This window comes from Zootoca vivipara, chromosome 7, assembly GCF_963506605.1.
Source record: "Zootoca vivipara chromosome 7, rZooViv1.1, whole genome shotgun sequence".
NCBI lineage: Eukaryota > Metazoa > Chordata > Lepidosauria > Squamata > Lacertidae > Zootoca > Zootoca vivipara.
Genome location: NC_083282.1, coordinates 64,793,499 through 64,811,962, shown reverse-complemented (window position 1 = coordinate 64,811,962; position 18,464 = coordinate 64,793,499). Strand labels below are relative to the sequence as shown.

The window sequence follows — 18,464 nt, the reverse complement described above, 5'->3', positions numbered from 1 at the left end:
TTCCCACTGAACTCAACAGGAGCTTTATCCTAAGTAAACTTATTTAGGATTTGGCTGCAATTCTTAATAGCTATTTATTTATTTATTTATTTATTTATTTATTTTAAAGAAGCAAATTTGCTGTTTGTCTCTTTCCCCCATACATATTTTTATTTTTTTGAAACAAGTGACAGAACTTATCACTCGGGCACAAAGCTCTGCCTTCGCAAAACATAAGGAGATGGTAGAAGTAAATCCAGCTAAAAATCACACGCAAGCTTTCGAATGTACCAGAACTCTTCTCCAGGCTGGATGTTAAGCCATAAACAAATACATAAATGGGGAAGGTGGAAGGGAAAAGGTATTACTGGGAATGACAGAAGCTCGTGTTTGTAACACTCTCCAGATATAATGGAGGAGGCATTTTGCAAGCTTAATCGGGTTAGATAAGTCTGCAAAGCTCCTTCTCCCTTTGAACTGTTATGAAGTACAGACACAGGGTTCCAACAAGGCCAGCAACATCTTTCTATCTCCCTGTCTCTCTCACTTTATTTCTCTGTTTAACATCTAGCTTGAATAAGAGTTCTGGTAAACTCAAAAGCTTGCACTCCATGTTGTCATTTTGGGTCGGTCTCCTACACACACACTGCTTGAGTTATGTATCTGCCTTGGAAGCTCAGTTGGTAAAGCATGAGATCTTAGTGTTGTGGGTTCGGGCCCCATGTTGGGCAAAAGATTCCTGCATTGCAGGGGGTTGGACTAGATCAGAGGTCAGCAAACTTTTACAGCAGGGGGCCGGTCCACTGTCCCTCAGACCTTGTGGGGGGCCGGACTATATTTTTTTGGGGGGGGGGCGAACAAATTCCTATGCCCCACATATAACCCAGAGATGCATTTTAAATAAAAGCACACATTCTACTCATGTAAAAACAGTTCCCGGACCGTCTGCGGGCCGGATTTAGAAGGTGATTGGGGTGAATCTGGCTCCCGGGCCTTAGTTTGCCTACCCTGAACTAGATGGTCCTTGCAGTCCCTTCCAGCTCTATGATGCTATGTACAGTGGTACCTTGGTATACGAACAGTCCTGTTAACAAACGATTTGGACAACAAACTCCACAAAACCGGAAATAGGTGTTCCAGGTTAGTGAACTTTGCCCCGGAAGACAAACGGAAGCCGAATGGTGGAAGTACACTGGCGGCAGGAGGCCTCAGTAGGGAAAGCACGCCTCGGTTGAAGAACACTTTGGTTTAAGAACGGACGTCCGGAACAGACTAAGTTCGTAAACCAAGGTACCACTGTATATTTTTTTCTAATGAACCAGCTGCTTATGCTTTTCGACTCTTTTTTTCCTTTTAAGGCACCCATCATGCGTTTTCTACATGCTATACATAGAACAACCCAAAATGTGGAGAATCCATCAACAGAATGGGCAGGTGGCCAAACACGACATTGTGAGACCTAGATGGGCATGCAGAGTGTGCTGAACCAAACCACCTTCCCTCTCGGAAAATGATCATCCTTCTCCTCTCGTTCCCTCGCACAATCTCACAGACACACACACCTTTCCTTAGTCAACAGGAGGTATTTCCTTTCTATTTCACTCCCATGCAGATCCCTTTTTTTTCTGAAGCAGGCTGGGTCCCAACAAGATGCTGCCGCGCCTGGGCCTCGCCTTCCCTTTGAACATGGGGGAATGTTATTAATTGCCCGCCCTGGGGGAACATTCTCGGCTGGAAACTATTCAGTCTCCCCGGGGTCCCTTTGTAGTGGGACCTGCGGCTGCTCCTGCCGGGAGCCAAGAGGTTCCAAGAACGGCTCCCACACGTACAGGTGTGCCTGACTCACTCCCCCCCCCCACCCATAGGGGCTCCTTTCATTTGAAAAATCCTCTCTCTTCAAGCAGGGTTTAGGCAGCTACAGAAAAGTTCTGGGATGAAGACGGGCAGAAGAGCCAGGCAATTTTAACCGAGGCTGGGTGGGGTGGGGAGGAAGGCTCTACATTTTCCTCAGAACCCATTACCGGTATTTTTTGTCTGGGGCAAGGGTCCCTTATTCCATGTCATTACAAGCCATGGAACTAATGTGGGGTGCTCTGATCCTGTAGCTAACTGTTATGTTTGAATGATTTTATTTTTTTTAATCCTCTGAACCGCCTTGTAAGGTAAGTTATTTATTTACTTAAACTCAGATGGGTGGGGTATAAGTAATAAAATTGTTATTAGTATTAGTATTATTCCCTCAAAGAGGCTTGGAAAAGCAATATAATAAAATCACAGAGAGCCACAAAATATTATTATTAAAATGTATCTAATAATAATAATACACTGGAGGAGCCCATTTAGTCCGATGCATGACCCACAATAGGTTATACCACGAGGCTCTTGACTGGTTTTGCTGCAACAGAGAAATCCCCATGGAGTGCTCCAACAATGAACATAAGAACTGCCTTGCTGGATCACATCAAGGTCCATTTAATCCAGCATTCTGTTTCAAACAGCAGCCAGGCAGATGTCTCTGGGCACCTACAAAAGGCATGAAAGGGACGGCCTTGCTACCCTGCAGTCTGTACTACGAGCACCTCTGTACAAGGAAGTTCCAGTCAGCTACACTGGCCAACAATCATACCTGAGGATGTCATTCAATCTAATCATACCTGAGGGTGTCATTTCAGTCTAATGCATGGACTAGAGCACTCTTCAGTTTTTGCACTTCTCTGAATTTTGCAATGTAGTTACCTCAAACAGACCAAAAGTGTATCAGAAATACATGCTTTAGGGCAGTGTTTCCCAACCTTGTGCCTCCAGCTGTTTTCGGACTACAATTCCCATAATTCCTGACCACTGGTCTTGCTAGCTAGGGATGATGGGAGTTGTAGTCCAAAAACATCTGGAGGCACAAGGTTGGGAAACACTGCTTTAGGGTAAAAATGCATACTAGAATATATAAAATGGAACAAATATAATAGAAAACAATGCAATTTTCATTTCCCCCTCCCCCATTAATCACAGACGGATGTGGAAACAGCACAGAAACGTCTTACGAACTAGCACATGCACAATAGACATGGATCAGAAACAGCAATCCATACATTCCAGTCAGGGGTGCCAACTCATGGGGGCTGAGCCCTTTTGCCGCCCCCCCCCCCGGTGCCAAAAATCAGGGGGTGGAGGAGGCAGAGCACAGAGCTGAGTGCGGCACAGCTTCAGTGGCCGACTCCTTCTCCTCCTGCTGCTACTGCAGAGGGTTGAAGCACCCCCTGGCAATGGCGGCAGCAGGAAGAGGAGGAGCTGACGGCCATTGAAGCTGCACCGCCACTGCATTCGGTTCTACCCCTGCCTCCTCCCAATGTCCCGAATTTGTGTGTGCGACGTTGGTACATCACACACACAACATCACCCCCCCCACCCCAATTGCCGTCGCAAGCTGGCACCTCTGATTCCAATTAATAGGTGTTGACAGACCTATCCTTGATGAGTTTGCCTCATCCTTTCTAAAAAGCATCTCAGCTTTTAAATATCATCACATCTTGTGGTAGTGAATTCCATAAATTGATCCTATATTACTGGTGCATCTTTCAGCACTGTTTTAAGGATTGCAACAAGGTAATGCACACGAAGCCCTTGGAACACTTGAAAGCTCTATACAAATGTTAAAGGCAATATCATTGTTATTTTGCATGGAAAAGAACCTCTTCGAACCTCTTCTGCCCACTCATTTCCATTGCGTTCTAGCCAAGTTCTAGAATTATTAGGGAAAGAGGGAGGGAGGGAAGCTTACAGTACCTTTTCTTTCCACACCATATAAAATTTAATGCCGTTCAATCATTCCCCCCCCTTCCCCCTTTTTTTTATAACAACAAAGAGCTAAGCACTTAAGCTTCTCTTTATTTTACTTTTATTTCACAAAACTTGTATGCCACTTAATTTTAAAGAAAACCTCTAAGTGGTTTCCTTGTAGGGAAGTGCTCACAACTCCTTGACCATTTTAATACTCTGCACTTTTTCCAATTCTATAATATCTGTTTTGAGACAACACAAGCAGAACTATGTGCAATATTCCAAGAGCACAATCCTATGAATGTTCAATCCTATGAACATTCAAGGGAAAGCAAGTCCAGTGGTGGTTTAGAAGAGCTTCTGGAACAATATCTTTGTACCAGCTCTGTGCCCTGCCTGTTCCTGGAAACTATGCCAAACCTGACTGTGTACTGTCCTGACTTTGTCCCTTGCCTGACCCTTTGTTGTAGACTCTGCTTGCTTAGCCTCTGACATTGGATTGGCCCTGGATACTGTTTTGGTTGCTACCCCATTGGTGTTGCCACTGGCAAGTCCCTTGTTTCCTCGGGAGCCCAGTGAGAACAGGATAGGTACTCACAGCCTGTTCAGAGCAAACCCCATAGATCTTATAGGCTGAAACCTGGCCAGTGATTTCTCAAAAGTTCTAACTGTGACATCTGTAAAAATGAAACTTTCCTTTCCCTCCAAGCTCTCATCAACTGAGTTTCCCTCTAGGCTCATTAACGTGTTTTGACCATTGCAATATTTCCTTCTCCAGCCTTGACTAGGTAATATATCCAACACACAAACACACACAAACACACAGAAAAACATTCAACAAACATATTTCTCCACTGAGCAACCCTAGCCGGTCCCATCCTTGTTTACTTCCACGGGCTCTTACTTTCTCCAGTGAATCAAAAACATACCGTTCAAGTTCTCCTCAGAACTTTCATAATCTATCATGTCCTTGTTTACCATCTCTCCTACACTGGTGCCATGATGACGCCGCGGTCTGTGCCAAATATGACAGCATCTTCTAGCAAGCCCTACATTTCCTGCAAATATCCTGAAAATTCTGTTGCCTACCAAAAACAATGGCTCGCTAGTAGCGTGCTTACATCGTGGTTTAGCATGCTCTCTTTGTTTCCTATGCTTCTTTGCTGGCATTTGTCCTTTGCGTTTTCCTGAGCTACAAGACACCTGGCTCGACAGTAGTACATGTGAAAAGGATCTAGGGGCCTTAGTACACCACAAGCTTATCATGAGTAAACAGTGTGATGCAGCAGGAAAAAAAAAGCTAATGCTACCCTAGGCTGCACCAACAAAAGTCTAGTACTTCAAGAGAAGTACGGTAATAGTCCCACTCTTTTCTGCCTTGGTCAGACCACACCAGGAGTACTGTGTCCATTTCTGGGCACTGCAATTTAAGAAGGATATTGACAAGCTGGAACATGTGCAGAGAAGAGTGACCAAGAGGATCCTTATGAGGAAGGGTTGAGGAAGTTGGGTATGTTTAGGTTGGATAAGCGGAGACTGAGAGGAGATATGATAGCCATCTTCAAATAACTTCAAGAAAGGAGATTCTGACTAAACATCAGAAAGAAATTTCTGACTGTAAGAGCTGTTCAACAGTGGAACAGTCTTCCTCAGGTGGTGGTGGACTCTCCTTCCTTTGGGGTGTTTAAGCAGGGATTGGATGGCCATCTGTCATGGATGCTTGAGTTGAGATTCCTGCATTGCATGAGGTTGGACTAGATAACCTTTAGGATCCCTTCCAACTCTACAATTCTATGATTCTGCAACATTTGAATCAGAGACCTTGTAGCACATAGTACCACCCAATGTTTGCTACAGAAGAGGCCATGTATGAATTATGGAAGTTGAGCACATTTACAAACCTTTTCTCATTTCTGATAATTTATTCCATCTCTACTCACCATTTGACTGCTAAATACACTAGGCTATCCCCAACGCTGTATCTCTGCCGATGCAACAAACTTCTGAGCGTGCAGTGGAACTTCCTCTTCCTCTCCTGTCTCCTCCAGCTGACCCTCCTCCCTGGGCAGATTTTAGTGATGGCAGAGGAAATGGAAGCCCCATACCACCAGTGGAACTATGCACATGGGCCATACAGCACATTCAACACTTAAGAGGGCCTCCCTTAGGGTTTAAACTAGATTGGACAGTGGCAAGCCCATGTTTTAGCTCATTGGTCACCATCAAACATATACGGGCCTCCTTCAGATGATCAGTTTATTGAACATTCATCCTGCTTGCCCAAAGCTTATGCACAGGTTATACTATTCAGAGTCTTTATTGAACATTGGTTTTGCAGGGTAGCTATACGACAATGAGCACTCATCCTGATTTTCTTGCATAGTGTTTAGAGGTCTTCCCATTAATTAGCTGTTCATCCCTCACTTTCCAGTGCATTTTCCCATGCCTTTCCTAACTACAAAAAGCCGGTTACATATATATTTGTATTGTTGTGCTAGGGTGAAAGAGTGCTTTAATTGTGCAAACCTAATTTCCCAGTAAGCACTTGAATAAAACCCACAAATGAGTGACAGGCTGCCTGTGTGTGTGTGTGTGTGTGTGTGTGTGTGTGTGTGTGTGTGTAGAGGGGAGAGAGAGAGAGAGAGAGAGAGAGAGAGAGAGAGAGAGAGAGAGAGAGAGAGAGAGATTATATTTCATGGGAAAAGGAACAGGTGTGAGGGGGGTGCTGATCCCTTCCCTTGCCTGTGCTTTTCCACCCAGAACCATCTCCCCCCCCCAGCTGTTTTTCTCCTGGCCAGATTCTGAGACCAGTGTAAGCTACACAGGGAGAAAAGCAGCTACAGGCTGGTGGTGTATAGGAGAACATGCAGGCAGGGAAGGATTTGCTGCTCCCTTCCCACGTACCAGCCTCCTGCACTTCCGTTTGCCACAAGCTGCATTCCAACACATGGACTCTGGTGTTCCATTCAAAACTGCAGCAAGTGTGTGTGTGTGTGTGTGTGTGTGTGTGTGTGTGTGTGTGTGTGTGTGTGTCTCGATATAATCCAATATTGGAACTATGAAAGCCATTTTACAGGGTGCATCATTGGACTGGTTGTCACCGTAGCCATTCCTCAAAGAGAAAAACAAAGGGCTGAGAACTCTCTTGCATTCCACTGCTGCCTCCGACGTTCCCACTCATAAACCATAATTTATTTCATCTCAGGGCTGCTGCTCCAGATGTCTTTTTTTTATTATGCATTCATGATTATTTGTGCTCATGATGCTTTCGGGACAGTTACACACGATCCTTCTTTTACAGTACTGTTTCTACTTCCTGTAAGCTTTCACACTACAAATGTTCCGGGCTTCTTCTACCTTTTTTCTTTTTCGCATCCTGCTTTCATTGCATCACCGTGCAGAAGTCCTCCACAGTGAGCCTGATGAAGCATCGCAAAACAATCAAGAAAGCTGAATGCTGTGTGGACAGTCTAGTATAAATCTCCTGATGATACACTATCATTGTGTCTGTCTGTTTCATGTTGCAGAATACACCTGGGGGCTGGGAACCCATCCCGAGGGGCTCTAAGTGGGCCGATCTCTTGTTTACTACACTGGAAAAAAAGGACAGGGTGGACTGAAAAAGCTCCAAAACTCAGGCTAGTTTGAAAATGTGAAGCCTTTCTCTTTGCCTGCTGCTTCCTGAACATGAGCAGGTGTAGCAGGAGTGTATGGCATTATAGGCTGCCCCTGCCCCTCCTCATTCACCCTTCGGCATCCCAAGACCTGCCAGAATAAAAAAAAACTAAAAAAACAACCTTTTCAAAGCCAGTCTTAAATTCCTATAATCGCTAGTTAGAGCTCCTCACGCGCAGATCTAAGGGCATGAGCTCAGTGCTTGCAGTGCCCTGGGCAGATTTATAAGTTGCTTCTTCAGAAAGGGGGGGTGGGCGAGGTGGAGAGGGAGCTGCCAGACTAGGCTTGCTGTGTTCCACTGTCCTCCCCAAAGCCAGGGGGTGGGAGCAGCTGCTTCGCTGTGACCTGACCAAGCCACTAATTCTGCAGCGCTCCAGAGCCTTTACAGCCATCTCAGTTCTCGGTGCCAGCCCGAGGCTCCACCGCACTCTTCACCAGCACTGGGGTGCTCTGGGTTTTGCACCTAGATGTCCCCTCTGTGCTTTGCTTCCTTCACAGAGACTGGATGCATTTTTTCCCCTTAAGCTAGGAGCACTTCTTTCCCGTTGAGCAAAAATTAAAAATGATGACATCTTGCTGACATGATGTCTTTCATCTACAGCACCATGTGTGGCTAAGAAGATCCACAAAAAGGCTTGTCTCCACAGAAATTTGAGCTGCTTAATTAACTTTGGTTTATAATGAAACTCAGCATTTCTGTAGCACTTCTGAGAGTTTAAACCACTTTGTGTACATCCTATTGTAATCGTCACAACAACAACAACCCTGTAAGGTTAGAATTAACCCTGTTCAGGCTGATTATATATATATATATATGAGATGTCATATGGTTAATTATATTAGCCATATCATCATTCTCTGTCATTGGAGGCTCAGGTGGCCTCAGTGGTCAGGAGTACCTTTAAGAGAAACTTCAACAATGGAACCAGAACCCTTAGTCTAACCCGGGGATGAGAGGGAGCCTCTCCCCTTGGGCATATACAAATTTCAGGGTACCCCAGTAAAGGGATCTGGGTTGAAGTTTCATCTGAAGGTCCAGATGACGACTTGGGAGGGGTCGCCTTAGTTGATCTGTATCTTGAGGGGACCCTTAACCCTTGTGAGCAATCATCCAGCAGTTGGCTATGCCAAAGCATACGGTCACTTGTAATCAATAAAGTTGGGGCAAAATTAATTCCAAGATCTTGTCATGTTGCTTTAGTTGCTACTATGTTACTGCCCCTTTCTGGTTCCCGGGCCACACTGCACATGTGTCCACCATGGAACCAATTACCTAGAGGGGTAGTAGTGGGGTGTCCCTCACTAGAGTTCTTTAGACAGAGGCTCATTCCCTCATTTCCCAGGGATGCTCTTGACTTTGGATTTCCTGTGCTGAGCAAGGAGTTGGATTAGACGGTCTACTACAAGACTCCTTCCAACTCTATTTGTCTAAGATTCTGAATCCCATGCTTTCAATATGAGGTTTAAGGGCAGGTGCCTCGTGCAGGAGATTGCAATCCGATGCATACCTTACTTCAGGTGCCTGTGGGAAACTCGCAAGCGGGAACCAAGCACAAGAGGACTCGCTCTCCATCCCACAGCTGCCAGCAACACCACATTCAATTGTGACTTTAAAAAATGCATGTTGCACGGCTACTCCTTCCACCAACCCCCTCACAGTAACCTTCTGTAAACCAATGTGACTGCCCTTTCATCTTCCAGGGGATCATGGGAACTCTCTGCTGCCAGCCAGAGACAAAATGCAAGGTGACATTTGGTGTGGCGTGATCTGTATTATACCCTTTTTGTGCCCGTCTTTCTCTAAGATGCCTAACTGCCAGCTTTAGCATGATTAGGCTGAGTTCCAGTGGAACATCATGGAACATGTGATTTTCTTTCAACTCACATGATGGCTTGGGGGTCTGGTTGAACAGTCTTAGATCTTTCTGAATGCTAATCATGCTGTGGCAAGGCCAGATGAATGCGTTCATGTGATCCTGCCTATACAAGTACTAAATTTACAAACACACCATTCTAGTAATGGAATTGTATTACCTGATCTTGATTCTGCAAGGAATGAATGTGGGGAGAATGTCTAAGCTCCTTGGCTAGGAGTCCTAACAGCAAAGCATTGACACATGTACACAACCAGAGAAAGGGCTAATACCACCCACTGTTCCAACACCACTCTCACAACAAATAGCACAAAATCTGGATTCCTAATTAATGCTGCAAACAAAGTCTTACGCAGAGCAGCATAGGCACTCTTATTGGTCCATTATGGCTTCAGGACCAAGATGTACTACTTGAGCATTTTTTTACAGCCTTTTCCAATTAAAATGTTGGGTTAGAATGGTTGAGCCACATGTCTAATCCTGGTTTTAGCCTATTTTAAATCTATGTTTTATTTGTATTATTGTATTCAGCCACAATAGTTTTATTATTGCATTTTAATTATTGTTGCTGATGTATTTTAGTGACTGTAAATCACTTTGTTGTTTATGAGCCTTTTAAACAAACAAACAATCCCAATATTTAAGGTGGCCATCTGATATCCTCTTTCCTTGATGAGGTGCCACATGGAAGAGACACTTACAACCCAGGCCATCAAAGAAATATGCTTAGATATTCCTCTGAATAACACGACTTATGTATGCACACTTACTCCCCAGAAAATGTGCATATTAGGATTGTAGCTGTAATGCAAGTTCTGGAAAGAACATTTTTGCTAAAAGAGGAACGTTGAGCCACATTCCTGGAATAATATGTAAACTGACTGAAATGGAGAGCAATCAGAATTGGTAAGGCATGTTTCACACGGGAGATACAGATATCCTAATTGTTTTGGTGTGCTAAACCCTAGTATGATGCCATCCATGGTCGATGGGCTAAAAGGCAACCGATGAAGACATTATCACTTGAGTGTAGTGAGAATATTTCTGCCCCACCCTAGGAAGGAATGAACGCTGCTCAGTGCTATGCTGCGTCTACCCCATAACAGACATTGGGGTTAGAGATGACAGCTTCCTGGCAATTTCTTGTGCCAAATTCCTGTCATAGTTTGGTCCCAGTCTGTCCCTCACCCTCCAGTGCTGGGCAACAGGAGGGGCAAGTGAAAAGGTCAGAGCAAGGCCAAGCCCAGACTAACAGGCTCCTCTTGGGCGGAAGGTTAGTGATCCTCCATACTGGAAGCAGAAACAGCGAAGAGAGATGGGTGGCACTTGGGTTTCAGATTTGCAGGTGGGCTGCGAAATTCCAGAGACCCACAAAGAATGTCAAAGCCATAGGAAAGCTCCTTTGGGAGCACCTTCTCAACTGAATTCCGCTTGGAATTGCAGCGGAGTGAAGAGCCCTGTTTCAGATGGGCAAGAAAGCCGACTGGATCCAATTTTCACCGCTGCCCAGAGGGAGAGAGAGTGGGCAAGCCAAGCGGGGAAAGGCTGCTGCTTCTTACTGTTATTTTTTTCACATTTCCCAAGCTGTTGAGTAAGTGGCAGTGGTGGTGGTGGTGGGGGGGAAGCAACAGGAGGGGTTAGGGACTGGCACTAGGGCCCTGAGGCCTTAAGATACTGAGTTCTGTGCCTTCCTCATCCCCAACACCAGCAACAGGGCAGGTGAGTAAGGAGGGTCAATGATGTATTCAGTTCACTGGAACTGAATATAAAAAGAGCTGGTGGCATTCACAGTACTGTGAGCTTCCTATTTATATTAGGAACTTGCCCTGGCCTATACCAAGGCAGACCATTGGCCCACCTAGTCCAGTACTGTCTACTCTGATTGGCAGCAGCACTCCAGGGTTTCATCCAATCAGGGGGCATTCCTGGCCCTACCTGGAGCTGCCAGGAAGTAAACCTAGAACCTTTCACATACAAAGCATCAAAAGAAGATGCTCTGAACAAATGGCACCTGCCTTCTGTTTAATGGCCTTTTCTTGCCAACATTACTGCCTATGCCCTTTCTGCTCAACTGAGAAAGCTTATAACAATGACTTGGAGGAACTGGGCATTTAGATGCTAGAAACCAGCAACTGTATAAATAAGACACATTTATAAAGCCGTTTGTATAAATCTATAAGCCAGACAAATCCATAAACCAGTGTAGCTATTCTTCATGAATTCTTGATATCTACTCCATCAGTAGGGGTTGCTCTGCTGATTCACACTGCAGAGTTCTAGTCCAATGGGGTAAAGCTTGAGCAACGAGATCCACATGTGTCTAATCACGTTTAGATTGGAGTTCCCAATCAAGTTTAAACTGGGATGCCCCTGACAGCCTGAGGTGCAGGGCTTGGGAGGGAGGGAGGAATCTATAGCACCAAGAGACACTTGGTGATGAGAAAGACTCACACTTACAATGACCAGTTACAAGCAACACCTCTGAGTTTGAAATATCCACGAACAGGATGGGATCCATCCACTCTTTGGAAAATGTGACAGAAACTCTAACACAGGAGGACAGGAAAAAGGAGCAGATAGAGAACACCTGAAAAACCTTTCTATTCGAAGGATGGCCTTGGGAGAATCTATACTTTATAGTGCAAGGATGCTTACCACAAACAGCTGTCAATGGCGCCACCACATGCCCAAACTAGGCAAGTGCCTACAAGAGGGATACGTTGCAAAGTTTGCGACCCATCCTGCTGAAAAGCTTTGCTCAGAAATAGGGTTAGATCAGTGTAAAGCAACAAATATTTCCAGATGTGGCAAATTCTGGTGTATCCTTCTTGGTCAGAGAAAAGGAGGCTGAAATATCCCTGGAAATGGAAAATTCTGATACATATTTATATCCCAGATGTTGCAACCTTCATGATTACTGCACTGTTCCTTTAGCTATGACGGCCAGGAATATGTTCTTTGTGATCTTGCAATCGTGCTAGAACTGTTACAAAACTCAGTAATAGCTAAGAGGCAAATTGTACATTAGTATGTGCAACAATGCCGCAACTCATTTTAAAAGCTAAACTACTTTAGGATGGAATTTAGACCAAAAGAGAAGGAAGCGATGCTTAACTCTTTCCCCACTCACTATTTATTTACTCCAAATTTTCCCCAAAGGCTTTTGCCTCACATGATTTTGAATGTATGTTTACCATTCTCCCTTGCACAGTTTAGTTCTAAGTTTATGGGTGTTGATGAGGCAAACTGGGCCCAGACACCTGATCCACCTTCTACATTCCTGTTCTTGTGTCTAGATTTTGTGGGTTCTCCTATGCACAGTTTATGTGTGCATCATCTAGTCTGGGTGTAGGAAGGTGGTTGTGATGACCTTGGGGCCAACAAATGGGGCATTTGCCACGTCTTAATTTCTAGCTGTGTGATAGCCAAGCTCTGCAGTAATGCAGTGGGACAGCAATAGCAGCTGTTGCTGTTGCGGTACAAGCAGCTTCAAGGCAACAGGACAGAAGGGTGAAAGTGAAGATCTGGTCAAATCTAATGTTAAGAGATTTCTGCTGGGTTTTAGAGGCAGGATGTGTGAAGATGAATTTAAAAGGCAAATTGAGTCCCATAACAGCACTTCTCAGATAGCATCCTAGGATCAATGACATGACGACCTGCTCAAGCAGACTCCTCTGACCTAGTTATAACACCTGATGAAGGCTGGGGGCATCATGTGTTGGAGTGTGCTGTGCAAAACCAACACACTGGTCCAGAAAAAAGTCTGGTGCATCTCAAAGGAGACCGTATTCTGGTCATGGGGATGCATGATCTGGGGTAGCTCAAAGCTTACATGGGCACATACACTTCAGTTCTTTATTCAGGCTGTGTCAAATAGCCAGCTAGGAACCAGAGGAGGGCAACTAAAATGGTCAAAGGCCTGGAAACGATGCCTTATGAGGAACGGCTTAGGGAGCTGGGTATGTTTAGCCTGGAAAAGAGAAGGTTAAGGGGTGATATGATAGCCATGTTCAAATATATAAAAGGATGTCATATAAAGGAGGGAGAAAGCTTGTTTTCTGCTGCTCCAGAGAAGTGGACACGGAGCAATGGATTCAAGCTACAAGAAAGAAGATTCCACCTAAACATTAGGAAGAACTTCCTGACAGTAAGAGCTGTTCAACAGTGGAATTTGCTGCCAAGGAGTGTGGTGGAGTCTCCTTCTTTGGAGGTCTTTAAGCAGAGGCTTGACGGCAATATGTCAGGAATGCTTTGATGGTGTTTTCTGCTTGGCAGGGGGTTGGACTGGATGCCCCTTGTGGTCTCTTCCAACTCTATGATTCTAACCAGCTTTCCCCTCATTAATCCACTGATCAGTAAGCCTCCTTCTGAAGGATAGCTCATAAGACTCTTAATCTCAGAGCCGTGGGCTCAAGCACCACATTGGGCAAAATATTGCTGCACTGCGACGGGTTGGGCTAGATGACCCTCGTGGTCCTTCCCAACTCTGCAATTCTATGAATGTAAGATTTCAGGTGGCATCCAACTAAATTTTACCAGAGTCGACCCGTTGAAATCAATGGACATGGCCAAGTTAGGTCCATTGATTTCAATGGCTCCACTGAGTAAAACTTAGTTGAATGCCGCCCTTTAACTCCTGAGCTGCAGCTACCGATCCCGCCATATCCATTTGCTGAGTGCCTCTGGATGTGAAGTGCGACGCGAGGCCAATATCCTAGGGGGTACCATGAGTGTGTGCAGCAGGGCCGTCTCTAGCAGATGCAGTGCCGGGGTGCAAATGTCCGCCCAGCGCACCCACATCAGCATGGATAGTGTTGGGGTGGCTGTAGCTGTGCACTGCCAGCCATCCGGGGGGGGGGCGCAACTCTCCCCCATGCCACTGCGGGACAGCGAGTGAAAATGTGCCCCTCCCAAGCCTCCTCAGGAGGAGAGCGATCCTCACAGAGGCTTGGGAGGGAAGCTACGCTCTCCTCCCATGGAGGCTTGGGATGGTGGGTGTGCAGGGAAAGGGGAGGCCGCCGGCAAAGCAGCACAGCTCCCCCACTTGCTAGGGTGCCCCTGAGAGGCCAGCGCCCTGGCGCAACAAACCACTACCACCAATGGGAAACTTGGCTCTGGTGTGCGGTTTACTCCAGCAAGTTCCCTTGTGTGTCACGCTTCCCAATTAGCTAGGATAGCATCCCTCTGAAATGGTGGTATCTTTCTTTCCCAACTGACTCATTCCAGGGGGTCCAACAGAGTATTGCTACTTATAGGCACCTCCCACTATTACTCTGAGGCACTAGGGAAATGGACGTTAGAGCAGCATCTTGGCTTGCTGTGAACATATATCTTGGCTGGGTCCAGGATTTTCCTTTATCGAAGTCCATGCACACTTTCCAAAGTGTTTAGGAGAAATGCACAGCAGGTGAGTTATCGCACTCAAGGAAGTCGGAAAAACCAGAACTGAGTTGAGTCATCTGCCAGTTTCTCCGCTCTAAGCACTAGGAAACACTGCCCAATATAGCACTGCTTAGTGGGGATGAGCAAACGTCAGCCCTCTTTGCCAGGTCTGCCGTGTAATTTTTTTCAACAGCCAGGCAACCTTCACAAACTTTCAACATTCTCTCCTTCTATAAAAAGCAAAGCCAGGTTATCTGCATCCCATCTTTGCTTCCATCGTGCAGGACAGTTTTGCGCTCGTCAAACAGTGTGCCCAAATAGACAAAGTGTCTTTCACGAGCAGCCTTCCAGCTCCTCTTGTTCAAAGCGAGAGCGCCCGTCCAGCCCTGAGAGGCAAGGAAAAGAGGCGTGCAGAAAGGCAACCCCCAGTTTCCAAGCCATCCTCCAGTCACCGAACAATGAGCAAACAAACAATTCTCCCGAGAGAAGACGTGAAACTTCTCAAACGCTGCTTGGAAGCCAATAAAGCAAATCTCCTTTACCTTGACTCGTTCAGGTTCACCGTACCCGGCAGAGCTGGGAAACGTTTCCCAAAGCTCACTGGACTTCCCAATTCGCTGGGAACTTCAAGCCGGATCCTGACGGTTCCAGACCCTAAGTCAAGTTGCCTCTTGAAATGTTTGAAAGACGGATCCCATAGCAGTTTGCAGTAATTACTCAGTATAAATACTCCATTATGCTTCCAAACAATCAGAATCAGCCCAGCAAACAAGCTCTGTCTCCTCTGATCCGTAGCAATCAAGAAGTAAAGCATGCAGAACATCACAATATAAACAGGCTTTGCAGAGGACCACAAGGGGAGTGGGCAGGAGGAGGGGGGGGTGTTAGAGAAAATCGGTTCTTGCCATAACAACTGCCTGCTTTTATTATTTTTAAAAAGTTATTATTGGTTCTAATTTGCAAGGGGAAACTTTTATTTCAGCAAAATGTGGCCTTGAAGACACCCAGCAGACAATTCGGTGCTCCCCTGCACACTTTCTACCACCGAGGAGGGAGAGAAAACCTCAAGGTGTGACAGTTTTGTACTTACAGGTAGGCTGTGAAGGGCCTCAAGCCCCCCGGCACGGAAGAGAGAGCCAGCTCCGAGCAGTCCACTGACAGCATGATACCATCTTCCTCGCAGTGGCACAGCGGAGGGCACGAGGAAGGCGCAGCGCCTGGTTCCAGAGAGGCGATCTGGAGAGCGCCTGGAAGAGACAGGAGAAGCCAGCACCAGGGCGACAGCTGCTCCATCCTGACTCCCGCGGCAGCAAGCATGCTGTGGGCTGCTGCTGCTGCTGCTTCTCCTCCTTCACCAACACTGCCTCTCTCTGTGTGTCTCTCTTTCTGAGCTCTGCTCCGCTCAGCGCGTGGAGGGAACCGACCCAACACCTCACAGGCAGGAGGAGCACCTTCTGAATCTCCTGCGCTCCTCCTTGGCGCAGCAAAGATGCAGGCAGAGAAGGGAAGGCATTGTTGAACGATCACGGTTATTGGGTTTCACACGGGCTGGGCTGGGCTGGGCAGGGAGCGAGAGGCTCGCATGGGAGGAGTTAAAGAGGAACTTTCTCCGCACTCCCTCCTTCAGGGCTGGCAGAAATTTCATTCAAAAGGAAAGGGGAAAGACCTGTTAGCAGCTCAGGAATTTGTCTGGAAACGTGTTTTTTTAAAGAGAGAGAGAGAAGAAGAAGAAGAACAGATACTGACAGAGCCTAAAACCTCATCAGACAGCAGATGCTGGGGGATGGAGGTGTTTGTGCCCCCCCCGTGGCCCCTAAACTGGCCAACTGGAGGACACAGTCCATTTGCCAGTGTTGAATTAAGATTCAGTCGCCAGTCAAGAAGGGACTCTCCCTTTGTCTCAAGCTGCAAAATATCTTGGGTTAGTCCCTTATGGGGCAAAGTGAGTTCTAGCCCACAAAAGAATCTTTTCCTGTAAATGTATTCCTCTTTCAGGTGCCAAGAGACTCTTGATTGCTCTCCCTATTATAGGGTCATGGTACTCTGTTAAAGGTGAGTCAGCTGAATCACATCCTGCCATTATAATGAGAAGTCAGGGTGGGAGGCTTTTCTGGCTTAGAAAATGGTGCAACGAACTGATTTCAAACTTAGCTGTGTAGAAGAGTTAAGTTTGAGAGTAATCCATACCAAATTTGGGCATAGGAAACGAATTATTTTGAATTATACAGAGAATAAGTGACTTTGCAAAGTTGATGGGTAGTATTTTTGGGTTTTTTTTGTTTTTCATCCATAGACCTGTTGTTGTTGTTTAGTCATTTAGTCGTGTCCGACTCTTCGTGACCCCATGGACCATAGCACGCCAGGCACTCCTGTCTTGCACTGCCTCCCGCAGTTTGGTCAAACTCATGTTCGTAGCTTCGAGAACACTGTCCAACCATCTCGTCCTCTGTCATCCCCTTCTCCTAGTGCCCGCAATCTTTCCCAACATCAGGGTCTTTTCCAGGGAGTCTTCTCTTCTCATGAGGTGGCCAAAGTATTGGAGCCTCAGCTTCAGGATCTGTCCTTCCAGTGAGCACTCAGGGCTGATTTCCTTCAGAATGGATAGGTTTGATCTTCTTGCAGTCCATGGGACTCTCAAGAGCAGGGGTCAGCAAACTTTTTCAGCAGGGGGCCAGTCCACTGTCCCTCAGACATTGTAGAGGACAGCACTATATTTTGAAAAAAATATGAATGAATTCCTATGCCCCACAAATAACCCAGAGATGCATTTTAAATAAAAGGACACATTCTACTCATGTAAAAACATGCTGATTCCCGGACCGTCCGCGGGCCGGATTTAGAAGGCAATTGGGCCGCATCCGGCCCCCGGGCCTTAGTTTGGGAAGCCTGCTCAAGAGTTTCCTCCAGTACCATAATTTATATGCAAGCTAGACCTGCCTAGAGTAATTATTAGGGAAATATCCATCCATTTATACTGCACTTTTTGGAAAATGGTTTTTTTGAATTAGGTCAAGGGGAACACCTTGCACTTGCCATTACCCACGAGTTGTGGGGGATGTTTGTAGATTTGTTTTGTTTATTTAATTAAAAGGGCATTTTGTGGCCAGTGTTAATCAGTGGGAGTTCATAAGGATGCCCCCTGCACAGGCTCAGTAGGAACCTGTTGTGAGAGAAGGTTGTAGATGTGATGTTGAATGGACTGTGAATGCAAAGAAGGCTGGCTTGAATATGGCCATCAGGCTGGTTTGAGCACATCTAGGTCACTTTCGACCCTCAATTTGGATCAAAACTGGTTCGGGGGAAGATGCATCAAAATGCAGTCTTTCATAAGAAACAACAGGATAGATGTGAATTGTGGCTAACCTGTGTGCACCACTTCTTGAACCAGTAGTGAGAGTGCCCTGGGTGCAGGGTAAATGGGAGTGTGTACACAATCAAAGCTTGTGGCTGTATGACAGACAGAAAAAGATGCAAGGGAAGGAGAGGAGAGAGATATGAAAGTACTCACAGACCCAGGGCTCACCCTAAACAGTTCAGGTAAGGTAGGAGGTTAGAAGTTAAAGGAGATAGGAAGATGAAATCAGGGAGATGAGTAAACATAGTTTGAGAGCAATGGGGGAGGTAGAAATATTTCAGAGGTACACAGTAGCTGGATTTCTGATAAGCACATGAGAGCCTTCAGGGGAAAAAGTAAGAAAGAAGATTTAGGGGACTTGTGTGTGCACTTTTTCCTTCTGAATTTTCCCTTTTTCTTTTGTGAACCTCAAGGCTAGGCTT

The 18,464-nt window shown here is 46.0% G+C and overlaps 1 protein-coding gene across 1 annotated transcript in view; it reads right to left on the bottom strand.

Annotated features, from left to right (window-relative positions):
* Nucleotides 1–17,828, bottom strand: part of LGR6 (leucine rich repeat containing G protein-coupled receptor 6) — a 144,258-nt gene extending 126,430 nt beyond the window's left edge. Inside the window, exon 1 of the mRNA XM_035121513.2 lies at nucleotides 15,778–17,828. Within this exon, the coding sequence (XP_034977404.2) occupies nucleotides 15,778–16,004 (227 nt within the window). The 5' untranslated portion in view covers nucleotides 16,005–17,828. The remainder of the gene's footprint in view (nucleotides 1–15,777) is intronic.
* Between the last annotated feature and the right edge of the window lie 636 nt (nucleotides 17,829–18,464).